Source organism: Hippichthys cyanospilos, chromosome 7 (genome assembly GCF_059441005.1).
Source record: "Hippichthys cyanospilos isolate Australia breed blue-spotted pipefish chromosome 7, RoL_Hcya_1.0, whole genome shotgun sequence".
NCBI classification, from domain to species: Eukaryota; Metazoa; Chordata; class Actinopteri; order Syngnathiformes; family Syngnathidae; genus Hippichthys; species Hippichthys cyanospilos.
In genome coordinates, this window is record NC_142375.1 from 5,309,238 (window position 1) to 5,327,175 (window position 17,938).

Here is a 17,938-nt window from a genome sequence, read left to right on the forward strand (position 1 = left end):
CGGTTCAAATGGCTATTTTGGTGTTAGGTGTTTGGTGTCTGGTCTAGCGGTTAACCCCAAAGAGTTTGCGACATTTATTTATTCGTCCGCGCAGGTTCAAATCCCGCTCGTAAGATATGTTTTTATTCGTTTTACATTTTTATTTTGTTTACATGCAGATAATTACGCGTTGTTTCGTGTGTTTATTGATGAACAGGACAGTTATACAGTTGATAATTTTCCACGTAGCTTGTGACGAATCTGCAGTCTGGAAACAGAAAATACATCAACAATCGACCCAAATGTAGAATCGGGAGCCAGTTGAACTGTAACACCGGTTTTACTGTCATGGCTGCTCCCTTTTCGCTTTAGGTCAAGTTAGCCGACCACCTTTCTTTCTGCAACGCAATCGTTTCGAGCGCAGTAATGACATTGAAAGATTTTATAAAGTTGAACAGAACTGCTTCTACGGTTTACTTCTTTGGTGTGTGGACGTTGTTTGGGTCAATGGCATATCTCCATTACACGGGTCGTTTAAAAAACGACACAGGTATGTGATTCAGCTTTTACTGCAGACACGTTTTATCGTTTATGTGCAAATGAAAATGACAACGAATTGAAAAGGAGCGCCCTTAAAAGGATTCTTGGGCTATGCAGATTACATGCATTTTTCTGTTAATGTTTTTTTGGTCCGTTTTTTTTTTTTTTCTCCTTGGTAAAATTCTCTACTTTTGCCTTGTCAGACTCGGATCCAAATGAGAGAGAGGAAATAGAAGTGCCGAAGAATCCAAATGAAGTTGTCTACCAGACCTCTCACAACAAAACTATCCTCATTTACAAGAAAGACTTTGTACCGTACACGACAAGGATTTACAATTTATTTCAGTCATTTACCGGTGGTCCTGGATCTGGAGACAGTTAAAATGAAAATGGGCACTGTGAAGTTGTATTGAGGACACACCTGAGATGGATTGTAAACAAAGACATTTGTGTGAGGATGTGATGAAATCAAATAAACCGTGGTAATGCCCTGCACAACACCAAGGGCGCAATTTTGTATGTTTTGGGGTTGTCATGTCATCTGCTAATAAAACAGACCTACCAAGGAATATTTTGTTCATACCTTTAATGTTCGCCAGCATACTTGTAGCAAAGTAACTATATATAGTACATACAGTGCTCTTGGCATCAATAAAAGAAGCAGGTTTTCCTGTTGTACATAATGAACAAACCATCGGTGTGTTGCTGTTGCTGAAATGAATGAAATGAGCCTCCAGCACAGGTGCTGTCATTTTCAGTCGACAGCAAGTGGCAAAAATGTGTTTTTAAAGGTGTTAATTGCACATGAAAAATGACTCATCAAAGTATTTATTGACAAATTTAGTGGAACGTCTCTTTAATAGTTTCTGTATCCACCAGATAATAATTTTAATGCTGTTTTTCTTTTCAAATTACAGCATGTGACATTAAATGTCAATGTACATCCATATAAATCATAATGAAACAAAGGCATATAATGTTTTACAAAGGAGTCACGATAAAAACATTTGCAAGAAGTTGCTTCATTTTCCAATGAATTGCTCTTTTTTTTTTTTAAGGAAAAATGTTTTTAAAAAATGAAAACTTATTCAATTAGATTTGCTGATAATTAAAGAAACCCTGTTAAAATCTCACATACTCCCTGAACTTTGCATTCCATTTTTCTGAAATTTAATTTCTAGTCATAATAAATGTTATTTAGATGATCCACAGGCAGCAGTGGTTAGCACGCCTGCCTCACAGTTCAAGGACCAGAGTTCAAATCCACCATGCTCTGGCCTTCCTGTGTGGAGTTTGCATGTTCTGGCGTGAGTTCTCACGCCGGGTTCCTCCCACACTCCGAAAACATGCATGCATTGGACACACTAAATTGTCCGTAAGTGTGATTGGGTGTGTGAATGGTTTGTCTCTGTGTGCCCTGCAATTGGCTGGCAGCGAGTTAAGGGTGCCCCCCACCGAGTGCCCAAAGTCAGCTGGGATAGGCACCAACAAGTTTGTGACCCTTGTGAAGATATGTAACTCCAGAAAATGAATGGATAGATTGTCCACTTTTTTTTCTTTGTTTTTGCTTGCACCAGGACAAATGTTAGGTGCACCCAACAGTATAGTTTTATAGGGTCACTTTTAGGTGATATTGATTGGAAATACCTACCTATCTAGTCATTTCTATGTTTTAATCACAATTGCACAAGTCAGGTAACTGTGAAGGGAATCATATATTAGGTTGTTATCATTATGTGCTTATTTCATGTCTAGAATAGTGTGCATTGCTATCCATCTATGCAGTCCTAGTTCATCTCGCCTCAGTCCTTAGATAAAGCTGTTGACGCAGGAAAGTGTGAGCTGGGATCTTGGCCCAGCTGTTTGTGGCGTCCGGCTGGCTCTTTTTGTTATGTCTTGTAATGTGCAATGCTTGAATAAAAAGCAGGCGGGGACGCTTGAGCGACGAAAAACGCTGCTGGCAAGGTGTGAGAGTGTATGCCAAGCTTTTCCCTTTGCCGGCAGAGAAAAGTCCATCTTCTTTGGTCTGAGTTACTATTTTGCTGTTTAGCAGCAGGGCTTGTCTTAGTCTTGTTTTAAAGATAACCCTGACACTAACTTACTCCAAACTCATTGTGCTTAAAATCCTCTGTCAGCGTGTCAATGTGTGGTTATGACATTTGAACTTATTGGGACTTAATTTAACATTTATGAATCAGTAGCTTTTCTCACTATATTTGATGGGCGTAGGTCACAGGTAAATTATTGGTTTTATGCTGATAAAAATAGGATATATTTTTAAAAGAAAATAACTTAAGAATTTTCACTAATTTAATTTAAATTTAGAATAAAATACCTTGGTTAAAAATATACTAGACTCAGGCTCTGTAAAAAAAAAATAATTAAAAAAAAATAAATCACTTAAGCAAATGCTAAATGTTTGGTACAGTGGTGTAGAGTTTGACGAATCTTCCTACTCCAACCCTAAAAGGTCTGGTTAAAAAGGTTGCTTACTGCACGGTAATGTTAGGCTAATAATTAAATGTAAAGTGAAACTCCAAGAGAATCCACTAGAGGGGGATAATGTTCCATTTCACGCTGTTTGTGTTCATACGCTAGCCGTGTCAATGTACAGAGAAACGTCGCTAAAACAATGAAAGCTATCATCCAAAGAGTTACCAGGGCGTCTGTGACAGGTGAACAGTTCCCTTGATTTGGCAGACTGTGCTACTATTTAAATGTTTTGAATGTGTCGGCATATATTTATCAATGTTGTCTGGAATGCACGTTAAGCTAACAGTAGCTAGGTTAGCTTTGTTACAACTTTGTAATATTGTGCTATACAGAATGTCGTTTAAAATTCATATTAACACCACTTCGGAACTAAAGTTTCGGTTTGGAGGCTGAAAGATGAGCTGAATGGCTGCTACACCTACACGCTGGCTCGTTCGCATTCAGAGCTGCACTTGACCCACTCATGAACTTCTTTCCCCTTTTTCCTGCAGTGGGAGAGGATCAGATCAGTTCAATAGGACGGGGCTTGTGTGTGCTACTAGGAATTTCTGTGGAGGACACAAACACAGATGCTGAGTACATGTAAGTGCACGATCGACCCCGAGTAAAACGCCTTTTTCCACAATGATAAACTTGGCTTTGATTTGAATATATTTCCAAGAATCATTTCACGTCAAGTGAACAATTTAATGTTTCCTGACTGCAATTAAGCGTTGAAGAAACAACTTGAGTGTTGTCATATGAGCGGATAGCATAATGAAGTTCTTATTTTTTCCCCATATGACCTTTTTGCTGCTGATTAAAATAAGCGATCCCTTATTTGACACATTGTATATAACACTGGTCAAACGTCTTACATTACAACAAAAAAATTGCAAGAAGTATCAAGAGAATAACAACAACACAAATCGTTTTTAATAAACACGAAGACAGCAAAACAATTCATAAAAAAAGGTACATGTCTGGGCATATTTGTTTCACACGCTTATTTTCTACTACTACTAACAAAGACATTTGCATGTAGTATATTTTCCATGGACAACACCAGTGCCGTTCTTTCAAACTTGGATTATGATACAGTATATCATTTTCTTGACCAGGTCAGGTTCTGTAATGGCACATTTTTCACAGCTTTTTGTACATATATGTTCTTGCATGCAGAATACGCAAGATCCTGAACCTGCGGCTTTTTGAAGATGAAAATGGTCGGGCATGGAGCAAAAGTGTCATGGATCGGGACTATGAGGTGCTCTGTGTGAGCCAGTTCACACTACAGTGCATACTCAAAGGCAACAAGCCAGATTTCCACTCGGCAATGCCCGCAGAATTTGCCCAACCTTTCTATGCCAGCATCATTGAGAACATGAGGAGTTCCTACAAGCCCGAGCTGGTTAAAGGTGGGTCAAATAATGATACATTTAATCGGTATGTTCCCATCTTATTCAATATATTGCTATGCAGATTGACATTAGACAACAGACAATATTTGCCCTAAAGGGAAAATGTGTAACATTTAGACACTTATTAATTTTAAAAACCCACTTTAAATTTCAATAAGGTGTAAACAAATGTGTAAATAAATATGTTCTGTCAAGTTAACATATGTTTTTATATGTAATTGTAGGTCTAGTAATCACTATTTATATTACATGGGGAGCGCCACTCAGTCAGGGGCAGTCATGTTTCTTTTAGTTACACAAAGCAAAGGAGGAAAACTTTAACCAACATAATACAAATCACGCTTTGGATGCTTGTTTGCCCAAGTTTTGTTCTATACAATGTGGCTTTAAAATTTTTAACCACTGGGCATTTATAAATGCTCCTAGTTGACTCAAAATTAGATAACTAGTCTAATTCAATTACAGGCATAAACTTTATAAAAATGTCAAAATATTGCTTTTATGAATTCTAATGATACCAAAATATCAGAAATACTTGTCATTATAATGCATTAGTAGAAGTAGTTCCACACCACAAGTTATCCTACTTCATTCCACCTTAGGAAACATGGATTCATATTTATAGTTTTTTACAAACCTTTACATTAAGTAAAAAAAAAAAAAAAAAAAAATCCTTTTTCTTCCCAGTTTTGATGCATGTTGTCATATTGTTGAAGCACGGAAGAACTTGGTGCATTCAGTTCTATTGATGTTTTGTATTCTGGAAAAAAAATATACAATAAAATGGCACTGGGCCAAAACATTGCTGCATTTCAGAAACTCCTCAAAACAGTACTGTTGAAATAATTGAGCTTTGTCTTTAAAGGAGAAAAATTAACTTCTATCAGTGCACGAAACTGCTGTTAATCAACCAAAATATGAACCTAGAGCTTAGTTAGCCTAATACAGGCTATGAAAAGACCCCAACTTGGGTCAATACAGTGTTCTCTTTCCAGGTAAAGCATTTTTGGTTAAGTTAAGTGTGTTAGAAATGACATTGAACTGGGTCTGACCACCAGGGAGCAGATAGGAAACCTCAGCCTAACCAGATATGAGTGAGGAGTTCTAATTAGCATCAGAGAGGAAGTATGGTTGTATAGCATTCTTCAAGCACAGACCAAATCCTTCATGTGGAGATAGGACCATTATCCTCTCTGACTCAGTGGTAAAACATTTAGCCTATGGTTCATTGAGATTATGCCAAGTGTATGCAAAGCATTAATTTGAGCAAAGGGTGGCTATTTTGAAGAAACTAAAATATCAAACGTGTTCAGAAATTCAGTCATAGTCTTGATGTCTTCAGTGAGAATCTGCATTGTGAAGACAGTAGTTTTGAAAATAAAGACAAAACATTAAATGTTGTCCAAAATGTTGGTCTCGACTGTGTCCAAAACTATTTTAACAGAACATTTAACTCTCTGAAAGCAGTGTAATTAAATGTCACTGAATAATATGTTCTAAAATTTGCACAATTTTAGGACTGCAATCACCACTTGTTGAAAGTATTGTGTGAGCCTCGGTTCACCGCAATAGATCTACAGTTATTTCATCCAGAATCAAACTATATTTGTCTTTTATTTGGTGTGTGTGTGTGTCTATAAGTGTAGGTGTGTGTTTGTGTGTGTGATGATTGATAATTGGTCACTTGAAAGGCGAGTCAGTATTTGCACCTGCAGGAATAGAGTGTTGCTACTTTGTTGTTTTCATCAGATGATTTCATCTGCAGATCATGAATGCTGCCTGCTGTTAAGGTTGACACATTTGCACTATTGGCTGTGTTGAGTGATGTTTACTTTTTTTTTTCAATTACTGTATAACAGTCCTGTGCTATTACGGGGCTGTAAATAGCACCCACCTCTGAGTAATTATATTGTTGTATCCCACACTGCTGTGGAACCATCTTATAACAGCGAGCATAAAGGAGAGATCTCAGTGGAGAATTTTTAATGTCCATTTGAAAATGCTTAGAAATAGCATTTCATTCTTTTAATGCTCCTTGTCCGTACAAACTTGCGTCTCTTCCTTGTGTTTTAGATGGGAAGTTTGGAGCCTTCATGAATTTACACATTCAAAATGATGGTCCTGTTACCATTGAACTGACGTCCCCTCCTGTTTCTTCGGACCCCCGACAGGTACTGAATGTTTAAAGATCCATATTTAATGTTTTATAGGTCTTAACGCTCAATTGCAGATATCTCTTGTTCATACTTCATTTAAACCACTAGGGGGTGATGAATGCACGTTTTTTTGCCTACCCCCTCATTATAGTAGTCATGCTAATAAGAGAAAGCGTTCCCGCCTCAATACACAGCAACAATTGTAGCAGTGGTGTGAAATTAGCAGTCGTGTGAAAAAAGTCCATTGTCACAAATACCATTGGATTACGGACCTCCGAACAGACCAGCAACGGAGATTACTTGCAATTGCAAGAACTGAAGTCACTATTAGCTGTTTATATCACCCAATGTTACAAATATTTTTTTTTTTCTACTGAAAATTTTGATGCACATGTTAATTATGTACCTTCATCTTTTAGAATGGCTGTATGCATACGTAAAACATAAAGTGAAAATATGTTTTTAAAAAAATACGCATCATGAAGAAGAAACAAAAAAACAAGACAAGTCGCTGTACCGGACACACTATTTAAATAAAACCCTGAGATTTATTGTCTGAAAACTGCAATATATATACACGGTCATCATTCTTAACAAAACCACGGTGCAAATTTGAATGAAACAGTCAGTGATAGCTGAAGGTGGATGAACACAAATAATACGACTACTTCCGGAAAGAATTACTGTACCTAACACTATCAAACCTGAATTTGTTACTAACTATTTACAATAAATGGACTATTTCAAACTCCTTCAAACTGCTTAGGCTCAAAATAAATTCCTTGAATCTAAATCATCTAAATTAGCATTTTTGTCTCATCAAAGCACAAAGAAATGCACATAACCACATATTTTTAGGTTGAACCACTTATGTAAATCGTTGATGGCTTGTGGATAGAGGCGAATAGGAACTTGTCTAAACCTTGTCTAAGGTACCACATTGATGAGGGCTTGCTCTGGGTGGTACCATATCATCGCAACACAATTGGTTTCATGCTCATGTTGTCATGCATTTAAACACAAATAACATTTTAAAACTAAAATACCTTAACCTTTAAATAATGTAATATTTTGTGCAATGCAGTTTTGCCAGTCTTCTTTTTTATTTCGCACATGGCATACTTTCTTTTACCCTTATCGGTTTGAGCTTTGAGGAAAGCAAAAGGCACAGCTTTCTTGTATGTGTGCAAACTGCAGAGTGGCAGAGCTGTGCACAGTCACAACAATGCTTTCTGTCACAACAATGCACTCCATTATTGTGATCTTTCGACAACCAAGAATAGCTCAGAAGGACTCTCAAAGATAACTTTTGCCTACGGTTTATAAACATCTACAAGCTCTATCTGCAAATGGACTATTACAATTTTTACCGACTCATTTAGAATCAAGATAAAACAAAAGACATTCAAATGGAGAAAAAAAAACTAAAACATGGACATTATGTTTTTATTCAGTATACAGTGTTGCGGTGAGATACAAGTTGATCGTAATTTTCCCCATTGAAATGGTTATGAATACAATTAATCCATTGTAGCCTCATAAAACATGTTTTAAACAACGTGTAATGTAATGATGGGAGGAAAATAGAAGTGTATAATTTTCTATTTTTTTAGAAAAAACCCACTGTAGTTACTTAATTATACACGTTTTAAACGGGAAGTAAACTCACAGATTTTCTTTGCAATTTGTTCCATGCAGCGCCACTAATCTAAATATTCTGATTAACATTGCGTGGAATATGCAATAAGAAGCAAAATCCACTCTTTCATTTTTACTTAACTATTTTTTGTAAATGCATCTCAGGAGGCGGCCATTCAGCCATTGCCGTTGACTGAAAATGTAATCTCAGCTGATCAGGATTTCTAATCACTGCTTGCCTAATGAACATCACATGATCACACTCAATAAAGAGGGTAATGGTCTTGTGTCACCTGGGATATAAAATCCTGTCTCTAAACAGTGATCATCCAAAAATTGCAATTTTTGACTCATCCATCCACAAAATGTTCCTCCAAACGTCTTGAGTATCATCAAGTTACATTTTAGTCAATTTTATGAGGAGCCTATGCTATATGTTGTTTTGTGACAGCGGTGCTTATGGCCTGGGAGCCCTCCCATTGCTGCCATTTTTAGCCTGTGTCATGCACATTGACCTTAACTAAGGCCAGCGAGGCCTGCAGCTCTTTTTTCAAAGTTCTTTAGAGTCCCCCCGAGATGAGTTGCCATAGCACACTTAGAGTTATCTCCGTCGGTCAACCACTCCTGGGAAGGTTTGCCACTCTTCCCAGTTATCTCCATTTGTTGATAATTGGCTCTGACAGTGTTTCGCTGGAGCATCACAGCCTTGGAAATGGCTTTGTAATTTTTTCAAAACGGATACATTTCAATCACTTTTTTTCTCATTTCTTCTGGGGTGTTTAGGGATCGTGACGTGATGCGTTTATTCTCTGGATTTTATAGTCTCTTTTACTTTGTCAAAAAGATTCGACTGTTATGGTTAGTGATTTATAAAAGCGGGTACATTTTTTCACATAGCCTTGTATAGGTTTGTATTTTGTCCCCTTCCCTGCGAAATTAAAAAAAAAAAAAGAAACTATATATTACACTTCCTTGGGTTTTTCTCTCTGTGACATTGAACTTGGTTTGATGACATGAAACCTTTGCAATTGATAAATATGCAAAAACACACAGAAATTAGCACATTAGAACACATTGTAAAGAATATTTTTGCACTGAGTCTCTTTAAAGGTTAACGGCTACATCATCAGAGATAGATAAACAGTTGGCCTATGTGCTTATCCAATTTGCCATTATTGTAGATATCAGCTTTGCTCCAACATTGACAAAATTGTTGATACCCCTCTATTAATGAAGACAGAAATTATGAAAGTAGAACAAAGAAAAAAATAAATAATGACTAAATCTAATCACCTTAAATTTAGCCAATAAAAATCTCACACCGCTTTTCAATTGTTCAACCAAATTATTTAGATTTTTTTTTAATTATTTGTTTAACTCGTGCAACCCTTGTGGGGATAGTGCCCCTGGTAGATGGATGGATGGATGGATGAAAAAGCACTGTGACTGTGATTGCAGTTGCGCATTCAAAAATTTAAAAGCCTATTGCCACACAGTACCTTGTATCTCACGTTTGTGTTGATAAGTCATAACAAAAACGTGGACGATTGATGCTTCGAATCCCCCAAATTTCACGTCCCCTGGAAAAAAATAAAGGCTCTGTTTTGTGAGATACTGCATAAATATTAAAGAAACAAAACAAAAGAAAATGCAAAGAAATAAATGGGTTTTCAACAGTGCAATTACTGTATGTTGATGGTTACTCACACATTGATTTTGTCTATTGATGTGTGCCTGCAAACAGTCTGACTGACATTGCAATTTTTGCCGGGTTTGCAAGACTTGACTCTTCCACAAAATTCTGTTGCTCTTAATATTTTTTTCTGTTTGTATTGGGGAGTGCTTCTTGGATGGATTCTGTTGCATATCGTCAAACCCTTGACCCTTTATAAATATATATAACAAATATATATAACAACTACTATTTAATACTATTAAACATTTTGACTGCGGGACTGAGGAAACGTAAAAAAATGCTTGCAAATCATTTGAATGATTTTGCTCAGTTTGATGGCAGGCTTTGCAAAAGAGTGGAGAAAGCCCTTAGGATGAATGAACGAAGGAATTTATTTCACGTTATTTTCTCTGCAGTTGTCAAAGCAGGAGAAGCAGCAGCAAAGGAAAGAAAAGGCACGCTCCAAGGGACCCTCAGAGTCAAGTAGGGAAAAGAGTGCCCTACGTTCCAGACAGGATGCTAATGCAAGCAGTGGAGCAGAGGGTGACGTGTCTTCAGAAAGAGAGCCCTAGATCTCTTGACTATGAGGTAGGAAAACACCCTAAACGTATTAGTGTATACATTATTTGTAAGTGACAAAGATTTGAATTTTTCTGTTACAAGTTTTTAAAAACGCGATTATAAGTCGACCTCTGACTAAAGTGTTTACATAGATCATGGCTTTCCAATTGAAACACATGGTGTGTGTTGTTAAAATGACAACATTTCTCTACTTTTAGGCATTTCTACATCGAGTATCGAGTAACATCCTAAAGTGGTTATTGGGGGTGCCAGACCACACAGCGAGGCAATCTACACATGCGCGTACATGCAAATATTGAAAATGATGTCGCAATAACAAAATGATTTCAGGTTTCGATCCTTTAATTTTTTTGATCCATGGACACAATATTAATTAGTCTAAAAGTCAACATCAATATCTGACACGCCAAATAGCTCCTCCCACTTCAATGTATCGACGTGCTCTTCTTCGTCATCATTTGTTCAGTCATCCCCGTTACACTTCCATGGCTAGTCATCTTCGGATTCCATCCAATTTGTTTGAAATGAAGGTTTCCAGAAATTTGCCCTTCACAGTGTTTCCCTCCCAACCTGCTGACATCCATGCGTGCCACTGCTCTCGCATTTTTATCTTGACCAGACAAGTCACGCCGTCTTTTCCTTTTCATAATGCATCAAAGTCCGCCGAAAAAAATGAGCCAAACAGCTTCGTTGTTGACAACAAAGGGGCAATTCGGCGACACTTCACGAAAGTACAACAGAAACATAACATATTATAATATAACATATAACATAATATACATCAGTTTCCCATTTTTATTGTTTTGTGTTCTCTCTTGCAGATAACAAGCATGTCAGTTTCCTCAGGAAGGACTTGATTCTCAAGTCCAAAACCGATCAATTGATGTTGGAAGTAGCAGCGCTCCCTTCCTTTCCAACGATGAAAGTCAATCTTCTGTCACTGTCTTCCTTAAACAGACTGACAAAACCCAGACAACTTTGTGCAAAACCTTCATTCGCTAATCTGGCCACAGATTCCTTGGCTTTTAATGACACCTTGTTTGGTGGGAATTAATGTGTGACAGACTACTCTATGGTCAATTTAATTCTGTATTTAACTTTGTTTCCGCATTGTTTTGTAGCATATTTCAAGATGTCCACAAAGCGCTCCCTGAATTGAAACATATTTAACTGAATTCTTTTACACTTAGAAGCTACAGAAGTATGATTTCATACAGTTTCATGAGATATAGAACAGAATTACATGCTAGGACTGAAATGAGTAATTTGCATACCTCAATAAAAAAAAAAAAGTCCTTGAGGCATCTTTTCTTGCTCCGAATACCCGCTTAACAGTGCACACCCAAAAATAAATGCCATGCTAATGGCAGCAACCATTGTGAATTTTTCCCAAATCAGTTTCAATCAAAAATTCATGCTGTTAACAAACGACTTAATTACTCTGACATTGTCATATGGCACCTGTTGCCAGTGTTTACCAGTCGCTCAAGCTCCATTATAGCTGCATAAGTTAGCTGCTAGCTAGCAGCGCTAAAGTGCTCCATATAGGCTGGTGTCATTGATGTAAAAGACTTTGCACACTGCTGCCGTTTCCACTGATCACATTTGAACAAACCATGCTGACTCAAATATGCTTTTTCAGCCAGAAAATTCACCTTATAGACCCAATATTTATGGGGAGAGATTCAGAGGAGGAAAGTAGTGTGCTTCAACAACAGTGTAAGTCAACAAATGTTGATCACCCAAACTTTATGAAAGTTGGTCATTTATAATTAGGTGGTATTTTGTTATTTGGTATTATGTGTTTATGATAGTTTCTCATTGAACAAAAGAAAAGTTTTTATTTTCCTTCAAAATAATTGATTAAAATTTTCTGAAGGATATCGATAGCTGCAGCCCTATTACAAACACACTGAATTACTTGAATCAATGCTATCATCTAGCTGTGCTCACTTTCGGCAGCATTTCTGGAGTGTGCGGCACATCAATTTGGCAGGTTCTTGTTGACAAATTTGCTTTCCAACATGAAGTTGACAATGACAGTGCACCATTTTGGTAAAAGATCATCGTCATTCGCAGATTATTAAGTGTATTTCCATATAATTAAGGGGAATACGACTGAAAACAAATTCACAATATGGGATGTTTGGCCTTCACCTCCATCAATATATTTGAATTTCTTCAAATATCACCATAAAATCTTGACATTTTGTGAACAGCCTGTAGTACAATTTCAAGTTCTTGAATTGGTGAACATGATTACCATGATTTTCCACTGGTGTAAAATCTCATCATGAATAAATGTAAGGCTTTCTGAAATTCTTATTTTTGCCTGAATTAGTTTTCTTCATGAATCAATCAGAAATTGTCAGACACACAAAATTCAGCTAAATCAAATGAGCCCCATTTTACATTTGAGGCCTGACCCATTAAACGCTTAATAAAAGAAAGCCACGTGCCACTAACTCAGGGAAACCAGAGATAAAGTAATTGAAGATTATCTTGAAAAAAAAATAGAAAAAAGTCCCAAAGGCAAATACTATGTGCCGTTACCACGTAAGTAAGTGACACAAATTTCCTCTGGGTCTCTGAAGCACCAATGTGATTTTGCATGCTAGTTGGACACTGTACTGTACAGTAATGTGCTCGTCATCTAGAACACGTTGAGCTACTCAAAGGCTTGCACTGACATCATCATCCGTAGTAACAATTAGTTCCTGCCTAAAAGCAGAATACAATCCAGTCCAAAAATTGTAATTGTGTCGCATGTGGTACTCAGAACTCCAAATGGACAATACACCCTAAATGTATGATGAAGTATTTTCCAGAATAAAGTTTTGCTTTTGATACAGACTGTCAAGGAATCACAAGCAACTCACAATCAATATGGAAGTGAAACATATCCGCCGGGGTGCACCACCTCAGGCAAGACGAGTAATGTAATACAACTTTTGTTATTTAAAAACTAATTGAGGAATGTTTTTTGTTCAATCGCAAACTATATTCTATAAGACCAATGCCGCATGTGGTACTCAGTGCTCCAATTGGACAATACACACTAAATGCCATTAGACTCACTTTGCACGGGGTCATGACATTATATGGTCAGATTTGCCACTGTTAAGAGCATACAGCATTCTTTGATGCTACCATCCATGAGTTGCTGACGACTGCAGATGTTCATTTGATTTCGATTACAAAATTAAGTCTTAGAAGTTGTATTTTTTTCTATTTTTTTTTCATTGAAAATGATGGTCTTGGCTACTTTGTGACAGCACAGTGACCTATTCTTCCATTGTTTTACATACACAGTGTACGTAATTTTTTTTTTCTTTTTTGAGAGTTTGTTTAGACTAATAAAGACTAAATCTGCTGACAAAATTGAATGAAAACAAGCCATTATTGATCAGTAACCTATTTATTGTGAAAATGAACAATTGTGCAATTCAGGAAGGTCGCAGCTCCACAGCTGTCGGAAGCATGATGTTGTTTGGTCAATTGCTTACAATTTGGCTTTTTAGTTTCTAGCTGTAATTGTGCCCTTCACTGATAATGGCATTAAAAAATCGATTTTGATTTTACAAGAATATAGAGAGGCTTCCGTGCTTGTAGCCCTTCAGGGTCTGAGACAGTCAGGCCGCTGCAGCTCTTGCAACACTTCAGGTAACACAACTGAAGATTTGCTATTCCATTATTGAAAAACACTGCCCTTTTATTTTTAACTGTACTATTCTTATATACTGTAGCAAGAAGCAACCCTGTAGATAAATTGGTATTAGTTTAACAAATTCCTACAATAACGTGAAGGTGCCTGAATGTGTTTGGATGAGTGTGGACTGTATAAAACAAGTAATTTGTTCTTCGCAGCCCCACTAGTTTGAATACGGTATTCTGATTAATGTTGCATTTGTGTAATATTTAATATGCTTGCAAAATCAACCCATTTTTATGCATCTTCGGGGATGGCCATTTTTCCATTTGCTGTCGACTGAAAATGACATCACAGTTGCTCAGGGTTTAGTTAATGACCAATTATACCTCAGTTTGCAAATGTCACATGACCAAACTCACAAAAGGGGTCATCCACTATTGGTCACTATCTAAGCTCGAGCAACTCCTGTCGTTTTCTTTCGACTGCAAGTGGCAAAATGGAAGCCCCCTTTAATTGAGGAATAAAAGGGTGGCTATGGCCAGTTAATTTATGTTCCACAAATATAATATTTATCAAAATGTCGTGTTTAAACTCATGCAGAAGATGTTATTGCAACAAAAGCTTTGGGGTTGACTTTGAGGTTTTTTTTTCCCCTCTCCATCACCACCTCATGTAAACTGAAGTTCTTGTACTTGTGCGGGTGCAATGATTATAAAGGCTATTTATCTATCTACCTACCTATGATTTTTTTCTATATTATTATTCACAGAGATTTCAATCTGGATTAGCGTTTTTCATTAGCCCATCATCATCTGCATTGTCCCCTTTTTTTACATTTTAAGCCTTTTTTGAGGTCACCATGCTATTTCTGCATGCACATCGATAACATACATACCCTTCCCCCATTTTCACTTCCAAGTTATGCTCAGCTGAGCTTTCCTTGCGCTGAGGTGAAACAGCGAGGGGATCGGAAGCAAAGTTGTTCTTGCCGGGATGTAAGAACTGTCGGAAAGAAAAGGCATGACCCAAATATGTCTGGTTGTGATCCAGGCTTTGTTGTACCACTTTAAATTTAGTTGGAACTTGATATTTTCCACTGTGTGGCCACAGCTCTCTGATTTTAATAGCAGACATTCTAATAGCATACATAAAGAAAACACCAACAACAAAGTGGCATTGTGTGTGGATGTATGTAAAAGTGGTTAATATACTCCTGTTCGATATAGTAAGTGAGTGTACAGTATATGGGACATCGGATTATATTCCAAACCTTCTTGCACCTGGAGCAACACTATTTTGCATTTGTCGTGTCTATTACTTATCTTACATCTTGCGAGAAAAAGCGAGTTCTTTGCCAAACCCACTGGCTATGGAAAAACAATTTCCCTACATTTTCATTTGTTGCTCCTCCTCTCTCCATTCCCTCCATTGTTGTCTTTTTTTGTGCCTTGGAGTTTTCATGTCTGAGAATATACTGTAAGTGAGAGTTCACTGGGGTTCAGTCTGAGGTTCGTGTTAGCTGTAAGGCCTCCAGATATGGAACTGGGGTTTGCTCATCTGCACTTGTACTTTTAGTTACTTTTGCGACTATGCATATTTTTGATGTGGAATGAATCATTTTGTCACATTTCGCTCCTGCTCTTCACATCGTTGTGATTTAGGAGTTTAGTATGATACTGAGACCAGTTGCTTGGAGGAAGGAAGCCCTGATCACTTTTTCCACTCTTGATGGAAAGTTTCCAGTCCTATTTATATGAAAGCTTAAGTTTAGTGATCAAAAAGCCAACTTGGCTAGTAAGGACATAGTAATGGACGTAACATCAGTAATGGCAAGGCAGAATAATCTGGAGGCCATCATTCTTTTGTTTGTATACCAATGCAGTAATGTAACAAATTCAGTCCACATGTGCTAACTATTGTTTAGAAAATAATGGGACCAGCTAGATCTGTGGCTTGAGTGTTTTTTTTTTTTTTTTTTTTTTGATAGGGAACATTCTAACCTGTGTAATTCAAATGTTTTATTGGTGTGGATGAGGTTTTGACGTTTCACATAGCATGAATACATTACAGGAATGCTATTACCAAATAGTTTTGCTGAAGTTGAAAGCCAAAATAACATGTAATACAATGATAGATTGTCTACACGTAGCATTGGTAAAGTTGACTTTCTATGTGCTATTTGTCATTCCCCGACCACTGGTACACTCATCTCCAAAAGTATTGGAACCGTGAGGCCAATTCCTTTGCTTGTACTGTAGCTTTTCGGATGAAAAGAATAAAGAATAGAATACGAAAGCAACAGTTCGACATTTTTATCCAAATGTCACCATCTAGGTGTGATACACAATATACAAGATCTTACATTTTGTTCTAATTTACCAATGTTCATGTAAGCAAAAGTATTGGAACATGTGATTGCAAGGTGCGCGTTGCGGGATCGTACCTTGATTCTCCAAACATTGAACGGCACTGAATTTCTAGGCTCAGTATCCATTTTTGGTTGTTGTTTGACAATAATACCCACGTTGCACTGTTTAAAAAAAGTCCAATTTCTTTTCCAACATGGCAGTGCACCAGTGTACAAATGCTAGTTCTGTTAAGGCAGACTTGAGAGAGCTTCGTCTGGGTGACCTTGCCTAAAATCTCTGTTTAAATTTAATTTGAAAACAAATAAATGCCATTCATAATTAAGTGTGATTGTGACATTTGGGTGGTTCGGCACGTCCGCCTCACAGTTCAGGGACTTGTGTTCAAATTCACCTCGCTCTGGCCTTCCTGTCTGGCTATTGCGTTTTCTCCCCCAGCCTGCATGGGTTCTCTACGAGCACTCCGGCTTCCTCCCACACACCAAAACCATGCATGGCAGGTGTATTTGGATATTCTAAATTGTGCGAAGGGTTCTTCGTCTCTGTGTGTCCTGTGATTGGCTGGCAATCGGTTGGGGTGTCCCCCGCCTACTGCCCGAAGCCAGCTGGGATAGACAGGCAATGTGCATGTTGGATTGATTGCTAATTGATTGTTAATTTTCCCGCAATCTGCTCAATAAAGGACGTCTTTCATACATTCGGTTAAATCAAATGAACAATTTTGAAAATTGGAAAATTTATACCGCGCATTAATTAATGACAAATTTTGCAGAAGTTCGCCCGGATCTTGTGGACTCCATCTAGTGCACGGGTGTCAAACTCAAGGCCCGGGGGCCAAATCCGGCCCCCAATTATGTACATTTTAGAATTATGCGGAAATGCCATATTCAGGGAAGACAAAGTGGGCTAACAATTTAAAGCTGTTCTGCAGCAATGAAGGTTGAATCAGGCTTAAAAGCTGGTGCTACTAATTCCTACAGGTGTTCCAACTTTTCTTGAGTACTTATAACCCCCCCTGTCTGCATAAAAGCAGTGATGGGACATTGTGATACCAGAACCTCATGAACATCATGTGAACAGTACCGTACTGCAGACAGTAGTGTGTTGCTACGAAAATGGCGAGAAAAGGGCAATTATCAATGGACGAGAGACAGATCATCATAACACTTAAAAATGTAGGGCTTTCCTACAGAGAAATTGCAAAGAAAATCAAGGTGTCATTGAGTACGGTTTTCTTCATCATCAAAAGGCACTCAGAAACTGGGGGAAACTGACAGGAAGTGGTCCGGCAGACCCAAAGCCAAAATTGAATCAAAGGACAAGTTTCTGAGAGTTAACAGCTTGCGTGATATGTGTGCTCACAGGACAGCAGCTTTAAACCCAGTTTAATAGTGCCCGTAGTAAGCAAGCCTCAGTTTCAAATGTGAAGAGAAGACTTCGAGCTGTAGGTTTGACAG

General features: G+C 37.6%; 2 protein-coding genes across 2 annotated transcripts; both read left to right on the forward strand.

Annotated features, from left to right (window-relative positions):
• The first annotated feature begins 280 nt into the window (after nucleotides 1-280).
• Nucleotides 281-1,088, forward strand: LOC148420764 (small integral membrane protein 26-like). Its single transcript, XM_088420482.1, has 2 exons — nucleotides 281-529; nucleotides 723-1,088. The coding sequence occupies exons 1-2, from the start codon at nucleotides 406-408 to the stop codon at nucleotides 899-901; spliced, it is 303 nt and encodes a 100-aa protein (XP_088276608.1). The 5' UTR covers nucleotides 281-405; the 3' UTR covers nucleotides 902-1,088.
• Nucleotides 1,089-3,029: 1,941 nt separating this feature from the next.
• On the forward strand, nucleotides 3,030-13,772 carry dtd1 (D-aminoacyl-tRNA deacylase 1). The gene is made up of 6 exons (XM_088420481.1): nucleotides 3,030-3,194; nucleotides 3,504-3,594; nucleotides 4,174-4,409; nucleotides 6,486-6,583; nucleotides 10,298-10,469; nucleotides 11,285-13,772. The coding sequence occupies exons 1-5, from the start codon at nucleotides 3,152-3,154 to the stop codon at nucleotides 10,451-10,453; spliced, it is 624 nt and encodes a 207-aa protein (XP_088276607.1). The 5' UTR covers nucleotides 3,030-3,151; the 3' UTR covers nucleotides 10,454-10,469; nucleotides 11,285-13,772.
• The last annotated feature ends 4,166 nt before the right edge of the window (nucleotides 13,773-17,938 follow it).

Excerpts from the sequence above, each read along its gene's own strand:
- LOC148420764 (XM_088420482.1), top strand. The coding sequence starts at position 406 with ATGACATTGAAAGATTTTATAAAGTTGAACAGAACTGCTTCTACGGTT. Across the intron at positions 530-722 it reads TCGTTTAAAAAACGACACAG|ACTCGGATCCAAATGAGAGA; the intron begins GTATGTGATTCA and ends TTGCCTTGTCAG.
- dtd1 (XM_088420481.1), top strand. The coding sequence starts at position 3,152 with ATGAAAGCTATCATCCAAAGAGTTACCAGGGCGTCTGTGACAG. Across the intron at positions 3,595-4,173 it reads AACACAGATGCTGAGTACAT|AATACGCAAGATCCTGAACC; the intron begins GTAAGTGCACGA and ends TCTTGCATGCAG. Across the intron at positions 4,410-6,485 it reads CAAGCCCGAGCTGGTTAAAG|ATGGGAAGTTTGGAGCCTTC; the intron begins GTGGGTCAAATA and ends CTTGTGTTTTAG.